Source organism: Corylus avellana, chromosome ca4, assembly GCF_901000735.1.
Source record: "Corylus avellana chromosome ca4, CavTom2PMs-1.0".
Taxonomy (NCBI): domain Eukaryota; kingdom Viridiplantae; phylum Streptophyta; class Magnoliopsida; order Fagales; family Betulaceae; genus Corylus; species Corylus avellana.
In genome coordinates this window covers 97,802-113,336 of record NC_081544.1, presented here as the reverse complement: position 1 = coordinate 113,336, position 15,535 = coordinate 97,802, and the positions used below count along the sequence as shown (strand labels likewise).

The 15,535-nt window shown below is 39.5% G+C and overlaps 3 protein-coding genes across 3 annotated transcripts; 1 reads left to right on the top strand and 2 right to left on the bottom strand.

Annotated features, from left to right (window-relative positions):
- Positions 1-516: 516 nt before the first annotated feature.
- Positions 517-2,370, bottom strand: LOC132177134 (uncharacterized). The gene is made up of 2 exons (XM_059589359.1): positions 1,401-2,370; positions 517-1,067 (listed from the first exon to the last, which is right to left on the bottom strand). The coding sequence occupies exons 1-2, from the start codon at positions 2,368-2,370 to the stop codon at positions 517-519; spliced, it is 1,521 nt and encodes a 506-aa protein (XP_059445342.1).
- A 1,636-nt stretch (positions 2,371-4,006) lies between these two features.
- Positions 4,007-4,351, bottom strand: LOC132177133 (expansin-A32-like). Its single transcript, XM_059589358.1, has one exon. The coding sequence runs from the start codon at positions 4,349-4,351 to the stop codon at positions 4,007-4,009; it is 345 nt and encodes a 114-aa protein (XP_059445341.1).
- A 2,223-nt stretch (positions 4,352-6,574) lies between these two features.
- Positions 6,575-10,084, top strand: LOC132177129 (uncharacterized). The gene is made up of 3 exons (XM_059589354.1): positions 6,575-7,366; positions 7,526-7,632; positions 7,810-10,084. Exons 1-3 carry the CDS (start codon positions 6,575-6,577, stop codon positions 10,082-10,084), a joined length of 3,174 nt encoding a protein of 1,057 aa, XP_059445337.1.
- Positions 10,085-15,535: the final 5,451 nt, after the last annotated feature.

Sequence of the window (15,535 nt, the reverse complement as noted above, 5' to 3'; positions counted from 1 at the left end):
TTGGAGTCAAACATCCTGGTTGAAAGCATTTCTGCATGCATCGGATAGTATATATTGGTAGGGCAATTAAATTTGGATCCAAGTTTAGTCTCTAGTTATTTATTTGTTTTAAAATTGATCCGTATAATTAGTTTTCTTTTCTGTGTCTATTTTTTTTTTTTTTTTTACCATTAGTAATTATTATTTTTTCCTAAAATTTAGTGATGTAGATTGACTCCTATGTGGAGGAAAATAATGGCCGATGATTTTATTAACTCTTGAAATGAACATTACAATAAAAATAGAAATAAAAGACTAATTCAACAAAAGAACTACTCATGATATATATATATAATTCTTATCAGACTTGGAGAGAAACTCCCAATCCAACTGAACTCCAAGCTTTAAAGAGATCCAAACTAAAAGATAGCTGAAGCAATCACAATTGCTTATCTTTATTTGACCCAACAACCGGAACTTAATGGACTCAACAACTCAACAACCTCATGCAGCCATTATCCATGAAACCATGCAATGTTACAGATGCAGCACTTTGTCAATTTGTTGCAAGCACATTGAATTATTCCAGTAGTGGACGTTGAACTTGCATTGAGTGCATTCTAGGGTTATGCCATCCAAAGTCATGCCACAAGCATCGCATGGAGGGGAGTACTCAGTATTTTGAACAAAAGTAACAGGGTGCTGGTGATATGAACATTTGAAAGTTTTTCCAAACTTGATGTATGGATATTTCCCTAGAACGCATCGAGGATGAGCATGAAAGTCGCATTTTGCACAATAATAAAACCAATACTTTTGATCCATTTCTTCTTCGCAAATCAAACAATAATATTCTTCGGAATCGTCTTCAACAACATAGGTGAGTGCAAGGGGATGTTCGTCATATTTGTGCCTAGCTACGAGTGAAAGTGTTGCACATTCAAAACCCAAGGTGAAATCACAAGTACTAGTGCATACAAATATTGCATCCTTGAGTCCCTCGCTATCATCATCACAAGCATTGCAATTTTTATTAGACCTTACATGAAGGAAGAGTGGGTGTTGGTGACCTTCATGTTCAATGATTTCTGGAATTGAACAACATTGAACGTCAAGATCATACTCACATGTGTCACATTTATAGGTCCAGCCATGACGAGAATAACCGCAAGCGTTACAAAAGAAAAGTCCACCTAAGTAAGGTGCATCTTGGAGGAGGGTGAGCATGTGTTGATGAAGTATGTGTTTCTTGTTTTTTGGTAGTTGAGCACATGTAGTATGAAGAAAGAATTTGCATTGTGTACAGTTGTAGAACGGTGCTGAGATTATAAAATGCATACAACCATCACACAGCTTATCATGTAGGACTTCCTCATGGCTAAGAATTAAATTATGTGGATGGCTAAAATGTCGTATCTCACCTGGGTTGATGGTCTTCTCCATAACATCAACAGATTTCTCGAGCAACGACTCGCGTCTATATGCCTTTGCACAGTACAAATGTGCTACAAAATCACATTCTTGACAAGAGAAGGCTGCATACTCTATCTTCACCTTTTGACCACATAATTTACAAAACACGTTAAAATCCTTGACTTGATGATGAAGGGAATAGGTAAGAGTGAGGGTGTGATCATGTCTTGAAATTATCACGGTGCCTGGAAATTCAGCGCATCTCGAGTGAATTAAGAGTCGACATATGGTACAAGAGGAGGCAAAGTCCGTGCCTTCCCGACCACAGGCTTCACAAGTGAAGTGGATCTTCCTAAAGAATGGGACAAATGCATGTTGGCAGTCGCTGGTATTATTAACTTGCGTGCGATTAGCACATGTGGTGTCAATTACAAAATCCCACTCCTCACAACGGTAAAAGAGGCATGTATCGAAGCTTTTCCTGCAAGCATTACAATTATTGGGAAATTGACTTGGTCGCTGAAGAATAAGGATGTGGTTTGGGTGCAAGGGGTGGTGCATCTCGCATGGCAGCTGGGCGCATGATTTGTGAAGCTGGAAGTTGCATTCAGAGGCAGAGCATTTGTATCCGGGACCCTCTACTTTCTCCTTGCACACCATGCAAACAACTCCCTCGCCATCATTCTTTAGCTCTTCTGTGAAGATCAACTGCTCATGCCTGCGACCGAAATGAATATAAAATGTTGACTTGTAGAGCCGAGTACTTCCGAAGCATGATACATGACAGATGAATCGGCAGGCGCTGCATTTGAAAGCGGGATACGGTACGATCGGTTCCTTGCAGTCCTCACAAATAACTTCCTCCTTGCCATCATTTTTCAGCTTTTCTAAGAACTTCAATGCATGGTCACCCCCGCCACTTGTGTGGCTGAACTTTTCCTGTCTCAAGATCTCTCTTAGAAAAAGTTCAATCTCCATCTCTAGCTTTCACGCGCGCGCGCAAACAACGGAGTGGTAAGTGGTGAGTGGCAAGTGTTTGGTCGTCAGGAGGGAGCTCAAATTAGGTGGTAATTAGATTTTTGGCAGCTTGTGATAACATAAAATATTTTGCATTTCCCCAACTCCACTACTTTATGCCCAAGAAGCTTCAAGGTGATCAAAGCAAAAGATTCGCATTTTCCAAATTCCACTACTTTGTGCATGCCCAATTAAGCAACTTCAAAGAGAAAAAGAAAAAGAAAAAAAAAAACAAGTTGTGTATATATGCATTAAGTAATAAAATTCTAAACTTGTAAGCTACGTACGTATATACACATATCTCGTTCTTGTGAGGAGGTGCAAGCATATTCTGATTTTGACTGCTTTTTTGTTTTTACAACTCCAAAGTTTTATTTTCAATTTCTATCTTTCATTCTCCGTTTTTTCTATATCTTCATTTTATGTGATTACCGTGGCGTTTGCTTTTTACAAGGAAAAGATTATAGCTTTAGATTTGTTGAGCCATATATATTGACAACTCTCAAATTAATTAGTTTCATACAAATGTAATTGTTTTCTATTAATTTCTTTCCGATAATTCCATGGTATATATATCTCATATCTTATCCTGCTATATATTGCCAAAATTCATGAACTCAACTATATTTTCTGAATTCCAGTACCCCTACGTGCCAAGCAACTTCAAGGAGAAAAAAAGGAAAGAGAAAAAAAAAAAAAAAAAAAAAAAAGGGCAAAAGCAAAAGAAAAAGATTTGCATTTGCCAAATTCCACCTCTTTGTGCCAAGCAACTTCATTGAGAAAAAAGCAAAAAGATTCTCATTTGCTGAATTCTATCCTTTTGTGCTAATCAACTTAATTCCAAGAGAAAAGAAAAAGTAAAAGATTTACATTTGCAAAATTCCACTCCTTTGTGCCAAGCAACCTCAAGGAGAAAAAAGCAAATTAAAGATTTGCAGTGGCCAAATTCCATCACTTTATCCAAGTAACTTAATTGGAGTTGAAAAGTAGAAAAAGAAAAAAAATATTTAAGTTGCATATATATATATATAGGCAGCAAGTAATACATTCTAAACTTCTAAGCTACATATATAGCCATATATATAGGCATATCTTGTGAGAAGGTGCAAGTATATTGGTTTTTTCTTTTTACAAGTCCAAATTTTTTTTTTTTTTTTTAACTTGTCGCAGTTTGCAAAACAAGCCGGATTCTTGTATCATGACAAATAAATCTATAACACATCTTATTCCCAGCAAACACAATTAGTGAAACCATGATTTGGGCCTGAACAGGATACCAGACCCACCATTCCGGCTTAATATAGTCCTCCTCTCTTTTCTCAAACTGGATGATTTAAGATTCGCAATCCACCCAAGTTTGAAATAACACATTATATATACTGTGTGAGCCTCACTCATTTATATTTTAATATATATAAAATTCATAACATTTGTTCTTATACTAATTTTCAATTACCATACCTTATTCAAAAATTTAAACAAATAGATAAAAATAAATTTAATCATTTAATTAAGAGTTGACGCAGCAAACTTTAAGCAAGCAAGAAGGAGAAGTGATCAAACAAGAAAAACTGCTGATGATGAGCTTTAACGTATTCTACTTGAAGTTCTTGCCCTCGAAAGTCTGACCAAATTGCCAATTCTTGGGGGCAATGTGCCATGAGGTTGAGTATCTCCCATCACTTGCTCTAACCCTGAAGGTCAACGACTCCCCTGCCATCATTGCATTGGTTTCCCACTTCTGACCCCAGTTTCGCTTCATTGCTGTCCATTTCAGCTTCCGATGACCCTTCACTTGCAAGCCTATCACATCTCCAGCTCCCCCAACATTCCATACTGCCACTGGGTTGAAATAAGGATTCCCTGTTACGGTGAATCGAATTCCACCTTTCTTGTTGCATGGAATGCTGCGCAGTATATATAAATATAGTTCTTCAAACATTTAGAAATCTTCCAATTTAGGAAATTTGAGCTTTATTTGCTATATATGATGTCATATGTAAAACACTAGTCCTACATTGGGAGAATGAATAGCTCACATCGAGTGAGTAGATTATAAATGAGCTCATAAGTACTACGTTTCATATTGGTTTCTTACTATGTGAAATTAGACTTTATAAGTAATTCTAGGAAACTCCAATTAATTGCAATTTGACTAGTCATTTTTCAGTGATAATGCTAACTAGGGTTTTTCCTTGGTCATTCCAAATGGTATTTGTGAAATCACCACCCATCCTAAAGCTTAAGCTAATAGAAATGTATGAACTTAATTATTTAGTTTATATTATATTACTTTCTCTCAGGTTTGGGCTTGAATTCTCCTTTAATAAATGAAACTTAACACATGAAATATTTAATTGAAATGTGAGGTAAATGATATGTTATACAAATAGGGGAAAAATACAGAAAACGAAAATGCTCCTAAGGTGTGTTACAACGTCATACAGGAGTACTATCGTCTCTGCCTAGTCTCTCTCTGCGGAAACTAGGGCAAGGGGTATAGTCTTTTACTCTAGGCAGGGTGAAGGGGTAGTTTGGAGGTAGGGAAGGATGGGGGATGACTTGGAGACACTGTGCGGAAGGTTTTCTCTCATAGGGGGGGAAAAGGTAGGCATAAAAATCTTGGAAGGAGAGGTTGCAGTGGACCGTGAGAAGGGCGAGCGATGTCTAGTGGGCAGAATTGGTGATGCACGAAAGGTTAACAAAGAGGCCTTTAAAACTGTTCTCTCGAGGATCTGGCGGATCTCAGGGACTGTTGTGTTTAACGAAGTCCAAGATAATGTATGGGTGTTTGAGTTAGAAGACATTGACGATAAGAAGCGGGTGATGGAGGGGAGACCTTGGTCGTTTGATCGTCAAATTCTGATTCTGAAGGAGTTCGACGGAAATGTTCCTCCGACACGGATGCCTTTCACTCACTCTCCCTTTTGGATTCAAGTGCATGACATGCCATTAATATGCATGAACAAAGGAGTCGGCTTGAAGATTGGTGAATCTCTGGGAAAGCTAGAAGATGTTGATGTGGCCGGTGATGGAAGTGGGTGGGGAAGGTGTTTGCGAATTCGGGTGAATATCGACTTACGAAACCCTCTGGAACGAGGTAGGGCATTAACGTTGGGAGGGAAAGATCATTGGGTGACTTTCAAATATGAGAGGTTACCTCATTGTTGTTTTGATTGTGGCCGTATCCTGCATGGGGTGCAAGGATGCACGGTAAAGAAATCACAGAGGCGTCATGAAACTGAGGGGCCAAAACCGTGGGGTATATGGCTTAGGGCGAAGGAACTACGGTGGAGAATGGGTGGGGAATTAGGAGGCGAACATGTTCACGGGGCGGCCCGCCCAACTGACGGAGCATCCTGGAGAAACGATAATTCTCGTAAGGGAAGTCCCGTTGGTAGCGGAAACCCTAGTCGTGGCGACAGTTACGGAATTGGAGAAAACGGTGGAGAAAGCGAATCTTACCATAAAGAGGCTAGGAGTGTTGAAAAATTTAATGAGGAGGCAGATTCTTCGGCGCAACAGCTGGATGATTTGCTCCCTGAGCTGGAGGAGAATCTGACTACAGATTCGTGTCCTCGTGGAGAAGGAAGGAAGGGCGGTGGGCACGTGGAAGCTATGAATGAAGACCTGTGTAATTTTCTGCATGCACCCATGCAACAGAAAGTCGTGCAGGGCCCTGGGGGAGTGCCACGCTCGCCTATAGCAGAAAAAGGGGAGGGGAATGGCAAGACAGTGCAAAGGACAATGGTGATGAACGAGGAGAGTTATTTGGCAGTTCCTAATAGGAAAGAGACGGAGGGTGTAGTCAATACAATAACTGAAATGGTGATGGTAGAGGAAAAGGAAAAAAGGTCAGCTCTGGAGGGGGGGTCAGTGAGAAAATGGAAACAAAAAGCCAGGGGAGCTCCACAACAATCTAGACATCATCCCCAGCCAGGTATGGTTGAGAAGAAGAGGAAAAGTTCTACGGATGATATAGGCCATGGGGTGACGAAGATGAGAAGGAAGAGTAAAGAAGTACATTAGCCTGTACATTAGCCTGTTGAATAGTAAAGAAGTACATTAGCCTGTTGAATAGTAAAGAAGTACATGGCGGGAAAGACTCATTGAGAAGGAAGAGTAAAGAAGTACATTAGCCTGTTGAATAGCCCCGCCATGCCCAATGAGTCTCATTAGCTGGAACTGCCGAGGGCTTGGGAACCCTCAGACAGTTCGTGACCTTAGCCACATGGTTAGGGAAAAGAAACCCAACATATTGTTTCTAATGGAAACAATTTGTAGTAGAAAGAAAATGGAATGGATTAGGGTCAAACTTAGGTTTGTTGGATTATTTGCCGTTGACCCGGTGGGAAGGAGTGGTGGAATAGCATTATTATGGAAGGAAGAGCATGAAGTGGAAATACAAAATTATTCACGAAGGCATATTAACGCCATTGAGAAGAGGAATGAAGATGGCTTTATTTGGAAACTAACCGGATTCTATGGTAACCCGGATAGTTCAAAACGGAAGGAGTCGTGGGCATTGTTACAGCACTTGAAATCCTTCTTACCGGAGGCATGGATGTGTGTGGGTGATTTCATTGAAATCACCCATCAAGAAGAGAAGACGGGCGAAGCTAGACGACGTGAGACCCTCATGGCAGATTTCTGGTCAGCCTTGGAAGTGTGTAATTTGTGGGACCTTGGCTTCATAGGACCACGTTTCACTTGGTCAAATAGGCGTACGGATGGTGTCTTGACCCAAGTACGTCTTGATAGAGCAGTAGCTAATAGTAAATGGTGCCAACGGTTTGAAGAGGCAGAAGTTTACGTATTTGCAGCACGAGCATCTGACCACAATCCACTAATGGTCCAATTTGAAAAGAAACAACCCCGAAGCTATTCTGGTGCAAAGGGCTTTAAATTTGAGGACCAATGGTGGTTGGACCCAGATTGTGGAAATATAATAAAACAGGTTTGGGCTGGTCCGGTCTTGCATGGGGGAGGAATGACGGAAGTACAAAGCTTTTTGGAGTAATGTCAAAACCGACTTAAAAGTTGGAGCCGTCAAAAATATGGCAATGTGGCAAAGAAAGTAGAAACCAAGACCAAACAGTTGACTCAATTGCAACAGGGGGGCAGACCTGAAGATCAGGAGGAAATCAAAAAGTTACAGGCAGATATTGATCAGCTCCTAGAACATGAGGACATCAAGTGGAAGCAAAGAGCAAAACAGCACTGGTATCAGAAAGGGGATAGAAATACACCCTTTTTCCATGCATGGGCCAGTCACTGAAGAAGGATTAACTTTATTAAGCGGGTTTGTGATGAAGAGGGACGTGAATGGACCGAACAGGACGATGTTGGGCAAGCCTTTGTCAATTATTATCAACAGCTTTTTCATACCACTGGTCTAAGGGATGTGGAGGAATGTTTGGAGGGGCTAGAAGCACGGGTTACCCCCGAAATGAATGGGTGGCTCTTGCGTCGTTTTGTGGCGGAAGAAGTAGACGTGGCTCTTGCTCAAATGGGCCCTTTGAAATCCCCTGGCCCAGACGGATTTGCAGCATGCTTCTACCAAAAATCGTGGGATATTCTCCGATCTAAGGTATGTGGTGCTGTGCTTGAATTTTTGAATGAGGGTATGTTTACTGATGAGATTAATGGAACTTATATTGCATTGATACCGAAAATAAAGAATCCTTTGCATATTACTGACTTTCGGCCTATTAGTTTATGCAATGTCTCTTATAAGCTTATTGCAAAGGTGCTTGCGAACCGTATGAAGAAGGTATTGGGAGATATCATATCTCCTAATCAGAGCGCCTTTATCTTAGGAAGGTTGATCACGGATAATGTGATTATTGCCTTTGAAGCCCTACATACGATGGATACACGGTTAAAAGGCAAGGAGGGCTATATGGCGTTAAAATTGGATATGAGTAAGGCCTATGACCGTGTGGAGTGGGGTTTTCTGGAGGCTGTAATGAAGAGGATTGGTTTTGCACCTAGATGGGTGCAATTATTAATGACCTGTGTGAAGACGGTGAATTATTCAATTTTGATTAATGGAAGGCCATACAGGAAAATTACCCCTTCTCGTGGGTTGAGACAAGGGGATCCGCTTTCACCGTACTTCTTTATCCTATGTGCAGAAGGATTAAGTACAGGGCTCAACAAGATGGAACAGGCGGGTGGAATTACGGGATTGCCCTTGACACGAGGAGGAACACGGTTGAATCATTTATTTTTTGCTGATGACAGTCTCCTTTTTTGCAAGGCGGATATGGTGGAATGGTATTGTATTCAAAAAGTGTTAAATGATTATGAACAAGCCTCTGGCCAGAAGTTAAACAGGGGGAAGACATCACTGTTCTTCAGCCGTAACACTCCAATGGATGCTAGAACACAAATCATGTCAGTTGCGGAAATAAATTCCACACAAAGATATGAGAAATATTTGGGGCTGCCGGCACTGATTGGTAAATCAAAAGTGTCGTCTTTGGCTGGAATTAAAGGGTGGATTTGGGAAAAAATGCACGGTTGGAAAGAAAAATTTCTCTCGCAAGCCGGAAAGGAGGTTTTATTGAAGGCAGTTGTGCAAGCGATCCCGACATACACTATGAGTGTGTTCCTGCTTCCCAAAACTTTATGTAAGGATATCAATTTGATGATGGCCAAGTTTTGGTGGGGGCATAAATCTAATGACAAAAAGGTGGCTTGGATGAGTTGGGAGAAAATGAGGAAAGCTAAGGAAAAGGGAGGAATGGGTTTCCGAGACTTAGAATGTTTTAATATTGCTTTGCTTGCAAAGCAAGGGTGGCGATTAACTCAAAATCCAGACTCTTCTGTGGCCAAAATTTTAAAGGAGAAATATCACCCAAATGGTACTTTTCTAGACACCCCGTTGAGCAAGAAGCCCTCATATGTATGGAGGAGCATTTGGCATGCAAAGACTTTGCTTAATGAAGGATTGGTGTGGCGAGTAGGGAATGGAAAGGGGATTAAAATTTGGGGGGATAAATGGTTATTTTCCCCAACGACCTATGCTATTCAATCATCGGTGCGTATTTTATCTGAAAATGCAAGAGTAAGTGCTTTAATTGATCAGGAGCTGCAATGGTGGAACATTCCTCTTATTAAGGAGATCTTTTTGGATGAAGAAGTACATCAAATCTGCAGTATAGCAATCTGTCCACAAACTCAGCAAGATCGGCTGGTATGGTCTGGTACTAAGAATGGGCTCTTCTCAGTCAAAAGTGTGTATCACTTGGCTATAGATTTATACAATAGAGGTGCAGGTGGTTGTTCTAGTGGGGATAAATTGGCACCTTTCTGGAAACAAATTTGGTGTATCTCTGCTCCGAGAGTGGTTTCGTTGTTCATTTGGCAAGCCTGTAACAACATCCTCCCTACTAAAGGAAATCTTTTTAAGCGGAAAATAGCCACGGATCCCTTGTGCCCGATTTGTTGTATGGAAGAGGAGATAGTGGGTCATGTCCTTTGGAGCTGCCCGGCGGCGCGTGATGTATGGATGGAGGGCAATGTTAAAATTCACAAGAGTAGCAGTGACGAGGATACCTTCTGCCATATTCTTCAAAAGTTAAGTGAAAGACTTACGGGGGATGATTTTGATTTGGTTGCCTGTGTTGCCCGACAGATATGGCTGAGAAGGAATAGGGTGGTTTTTTAAGCCCAGTTCTCTCCTTCGAAAACGGTGTTTCAAGCTGCCTGCGATCAGATGGAATTCCATAAGCAGGTTACAGAAGGAGGAAAGGGGGAACCAAAAGTGACCTGTGGAACAGAGGAAGAAAAATGGAAACCGCCACCTAGGGGAACCTTGAAAGTCAACTGGGATGCGGTAGTAGATGCTGGAAAGAAGTTGATGGGAGTTGGAGTGGTGGTTCGTGATTCAATGGGTGGTGTGCTAGCGTCCAAATGTATGACGAAGGCCTTTATTTATGATCCAGGTGTGGGGGAATCCATGGCTTTGCGGACAGCAGTGTTACTTTTGGGCCAGCTGGGTATTACGAAGATCATTCTGGAGGGAGATTCTCTAGAAGTAGTGCAAGCTATGAAACGAGAGGAAAGTAGTTGGGCTCGATATGGACCTGTGTTGGAAGAAACAAAAGAATTGCTGCAGGGATTTTGCTCATGGGAGATCTGTCATGCCCGTCGGTCTGCAAATGAGGTTGCGCATAGGCTTGCGAAACTAGCCGTATCTCAAAATGTAAATCATCTCTGGCTTTCAGAGGTACCCCCCTGCGTTGGGGACATTGTAATGGCTGATGCGATTTCTTCGAATTAATGAAAGCATTCTTTTTCCCTTCAAAAAAAACAAAACAAAAAAGGTGTGTTACAACGTCACTTTCCTTAAGAAAATATTTGCCCCCACCAGAATTGGTATGCAACAGGGTTTACATCAAATTTTTCTCCAGGATACAATGGAGCCCAGAAACCTCTGTGTTTTTAACTGCGTTATGCACAAACGAAATTAAAACCCGAAAATACCCTTAGACTTTCTATTCTAATCAGAGACAAAAAATAAAAGGATAATGCTTATTTTTAAAATTCAAACAAGGGTATTAAAGAGAATTGAATTGTCATAGATAATTATCTATTATCAGATAATTTTGAATTTCAAAATAAAACTGCTATTTTGAATTTCGAAGATAAAACTACTGTTTTGAATTTCGAAATAAAACTGCTGTTTTGAATTTCGAAAATTAAACTGCTGTAAACTGTTAATCCAATTGGCACTTAAATCTGACCGTTAGATTAAATAATTATTTAATCTCAATCGTTAGATCAACAATCCAGTAGATCTAACCATTGGATCTACTTAAGAAGCATCCTACGGTTTAGATCAAACCTCTAGATCGAACGATCTTGACCGTCCAAAAATGAATGGTCATGATCTGATCGCTCCAAGCTAAGTGCCAAGTGCGCCATCAAGGCGCCACTAGCGCCCTACAGCCCACGCCACGCGCGCGCGTACGCGTGCGTCCGGTGCTTCGCACCGTACGGTAACATGCATTAGGGTGTACCCTAACATAGATCATTTAACAGCTTAAATTTGTTGGAACTTATAAATGCCAACAAAATCTTCACTCTTTCCAATGTGAGATAACTTTCATTCAATGCTCTTTAAAACCTTCCATTTAAAACATTCCCAAGACACAAAATAATATCTATATATATATATTTATTTTGAAAATATTTCAACATGATAGAGACAATATTCAAACTCGAGATCGGTTTGATACCATATTAAATGCTCACCACCCACTTAGAAGCTTAAGCTAATAGAAATTGACGAATTTAATCATTTAATTTATATTTTAACAGTAATAGAGCAACCTCGTGGGCTAGTAATGCCATGTGGCCATGACAAGGACATTAGAGATTTAAAGGGGAGATATTAATTATAACATCCTAGTCCCACATTAGAAAGATGATCGTGGATGGTTTATTAATGAGCTCATAAGTGTTAAATCTCACTAAGCTTTATAATTAAGTGATTCTAGGTTGGAGTGAAAGTGCATATGAGACTATGGTTTTCTCTGAGTCGTTAATCATAAATGTTAAATCCCTTATAGTCTTTCATGTTTAACATCTCTTCGTTTTGTTGTTTCTTTGCCACAATGATATATATGTTTGTTAATCATTAAGGTTGATTTATATTTCAGTTCGTAAGACAAATGCGGTAAGTGTACAGAGAAAGGAAGCAGAAGATATGAGCCTGTGGTATTGGACTGGAACAACGCCAGCCTTGTACTCGGCAATTTTGGCGAACACAGGCTGTGCAATATCGAAATGGGGGTTGGGTGGGTTGCATCATCCCCCATTGTCACCAGCAAGATTGTAGTTTAGAGGGCAGTGGTTGGTGGCCGTAACAAAGAGAGATGGCTGCCCTGACTTGCACCATTGAGGGTCATTCACACATTTGATTTCGTAGCAGGCACCGCAACTCTGCCCGTTGTTGAACAAGACTGAGCTTATTGCTGCTGTGTCCATGCCATACCCTTGGTTTACCACGTCTTCGTAGCCACAAGGCCCCCCTACGCTCAAAACAAGTTAACAATGTTGGTTGGGCATGGCAACATTTGGGCCTACAAGTATAACCATAGTTTATGTTTGGGATTGGCAGACGATTTTGTTTGTCCACAGAACTTTACAATTGGCCCAAATCTTTTCATTGGAGTAATGTTTCATAACACATTTTTATTCCACAGTTATCTCATAATGTTGATGTAATAATTACAACTAACCATTAAATTTATTTATTTATTTAATAGAGACATATCAATTGGTTGATTGGAAATGCCAAGTAATTAGCATTGTGGGCAGGGACGGAGACAGAGTTTGGTATGGGTAGAGGCCAATAGACAAAAAAAAAAAAAAAAATTAGCTAAAGAGTTAATTTGTCTGTAAAGAAGAAAAAGAAAACATAGGAAAAAAAAATCGGTTTTTTGGCTTAAAAAAAAGTCGTGTTGCTTATATTCGGCCTGGCGCATCTTTCGGCCTTTTGTTGCCCACTCATTTGGATTTCGTGGTATTGTTTGAAACTTAGACCCCTTTATGACCTATTAGTTGGCCCCATTATTTGGCCATTTGTTGGCCCTTTTTTTTTTAAAAAAAATTTATTTTTTATTATTATTTATTTTTTATGGCCTTAATATAAGACCTAACTTTAGTCCTTAGTTGGCTCTTATTTTAGCCCATAGTTAGTCTACAATTTTCGGTCTATTGTTGTTAAAGGCTCATCTTTGATCACCATGGTTGGCTATTGCCATCTCCAGCAAAAAAAATTAAAATACAAATTAAATTAAATTCAAGCTTTCATAATCTTTCACCTTAAGTTTGAGGGGATGTTAGAATATATTGTAAGATTTGATTATATTATGGGATTAATTTAAGCCTTAATTAATGGTAATTGATTTGATTGATTGTATTTAATTCTGATTTGATTTGATCACTTTTACCTCTCTAAGCTCCCAATAAATAAGGACTCTTTATATTATAAATTCATCGAGGAATAAGAGAAAAATGTACCTGTGTTTATTTTATTTATTCAGCTTTGTCTTTAATTTATTTTACAATTATCTTTTCTTTTAGAGCTAAGAGAAGAAAAACGGAATAAGAAGAAACAAAAGAAATCAAGTGATATGCATGCTTGGACATGATTTTGGGGCAAGAAAAACTGTATCAAGTGTATCCTGTGTTCAAGAAGACAATCGGCAGGAGGTTCTGTTTACTTCAAAGTTTCGTTCCTGTCTCTTTGAGGAATTTGAAATTTCTCAACGAAGTGTACAAGTGTACAACGGTCATTAGCTGCCTTAACATCACATTTCTGCATGCATTGGATAGCATAGTCTTTTGTTATTTATTTGTTTTAAGATTTATCCGAATAAATAGTTCTCTTCTGTGTCTATTTTTTTACCATTAGTAATTTTTTTTTTTTTCCTAAAATTTTGTGATGTGGATTGACTCCTATGTGTGGAAAATAATGGCTAATGCTTTTATTGACTCTTGAAATAATTAAAGATTACAATTACAATATGAAAAACTCTAAACAGATAAATATCACAATTTTATGCGAAATTAACAGATATTTATCAAAACAAACATTCACCAAAATATGAACAATCACACACAAAGATTTTGGTGACGAAGAGGAAACCTTTTAGAAAACGTTCTAAAAGTAAAACCTCTCCGGGGCAGCCAAACCCAGGAAATCACTATCAAAAGATTATCTAGAGATTACAGACACTAGGAACACTTACAACCCTTTGCAAGACCTTGACTCTGTAAGATCGACAAGCCTCCAACTTGTCTCCTCGCTCACAATCTTCTTCAACGTGATTCTCCTTTATCGGACCCTTCCGATAGACTTCAATTAAGCACACAATCAATACTAACAAAAATCCTCTAAGAGGATTCAATTTGGCTCACAACAAAATAATCACTCAAGCACAGCCTCACACGAACTCTCTGGGGGTGAAAATTCGTGCTTCTCTATTCTATAATGATGTATATATACCCCCGACAAAACCCTAGACCTAACCCACTTAAAATCATGTTTTTGGGCCTAAAACTTACGGGGTGTCCGGACATGTTAATGGGCGTCCGGACACGGCTTCGCGGAGCAAGATTTTAGTTTCTGGAAATGAGGTCCGGACCCGGGGAATTGCGGTCCGGACCCGGCCTGTCCAGTCTTCATCAACAGCTCCGATCGATGGGCGTTTGTGGTCCGATTGAGCTGAAATTTTGCAGGGACGTTCATAACACATGAATCTACATTATGAACGGTGGAGATTGGATTCTGAGCATTCTATATCAGTGTTTGAGCCGTGAACAGTAGCATCTGCATTTTGGAACTGAATTAAGCCAACACAAGAACTAACAAACTCCCCCTTTGGCAATTCAGTGACAAAACCAAAATGTCGAGCCAATCCCATCATCTCCCCATATTTACTCCCCCTTTTTGTCACAGAATGACAAAAGGTCTTCATGTTTCCTGAAACACTTCACAAAATACATCAAGGCATATGTGGAACAAGAAGACATAAATAAAACTCATGAAAAAAAAATGACGTAGAATGCGTGATTATAAAGAAACATCAGCAAAACTCCCCCTCAATGTATGACTCAATTAACAACAGGAAACTGGAAATGCAAAGCATGTTTCTCCCCCTTAAAAGTTAAATGAACACACATGATAACACATCAATGACTCATGTATTGCACAATGAATATCCAAACATGCTCCAAATATGCAAAATATACATGAGACTAGAAATGGCTAGAAACTCATATTGCTTAACCCAAGCCAAGAAAATGTTCCATTCAACCTATGCTTGTGTGGTGTGTGGGTAAGCCATCCAAAGAGAAAAATTTTCAATTTACAAAATGAGGAGAAAGTTTCACCACCATGAGGTTTTGACAAGTATATCAAATCAAAAGTCAAACCTTATCATACTAGGGCCTAGCCACTCTCATCCTATACATTTCTCTTTGTAAAATATTTTGCACAAGTTTGACACAGTGAAATAAATTCCTTTTGGAATATGATCTTTTGATTTTATTTGTTTCACTATTTTGTTTATTTTTCTCTTTGAGAAAGTGTCCTTAAACTTTTGGT

Excerpts from the sequence above, each read along its gene's own strand:
- LOC132177134 (XM_059589359.1), bottom strand. The coding sequence starts at position 2,370 with ATGGAGATTGAACTTTTTCTAAGAGAGATCTTGAGACAGGAAAAGTTC. Across the intron at positions 1,068-1,400 it reads GGAGAAGACCATCAACCCAG|AAATCATTGAACATGAAGGT; the intron begins GTGAGATACGAC and ends GTTCAATTCCAG.
- LOC132177133 (XM_059589358.1), bottom strand. The coding sequence starts at position 4,351 with ATGTTTGAAGAACTATATTTATATATACTGCGCAGCATTCCATGCAAC.
- LOC132177129 (XM_059589354.1), top strand. The coding sequence starts at position 6,575 with ATGAGTCTCATTAGCTGGAACTGCCGAGGGCTTGGGAACCCTCAGACA. Across the intron at positions 7,367-7,525 it reads GTGGAAATATAATAAAACAG|GGGGGCAGACCTGAAGATCA; the intron begins GTTTGGGCTGGT and ends CAATTGCAACAG. Across the intron at positions 7,633-7,809 it reads CAAAGAGCAAAACAGCACTG|GGATGTGGAGGAATGTTTGG; the intron begins GTATCAGAAAGG and ends CACTGGTCTAAG.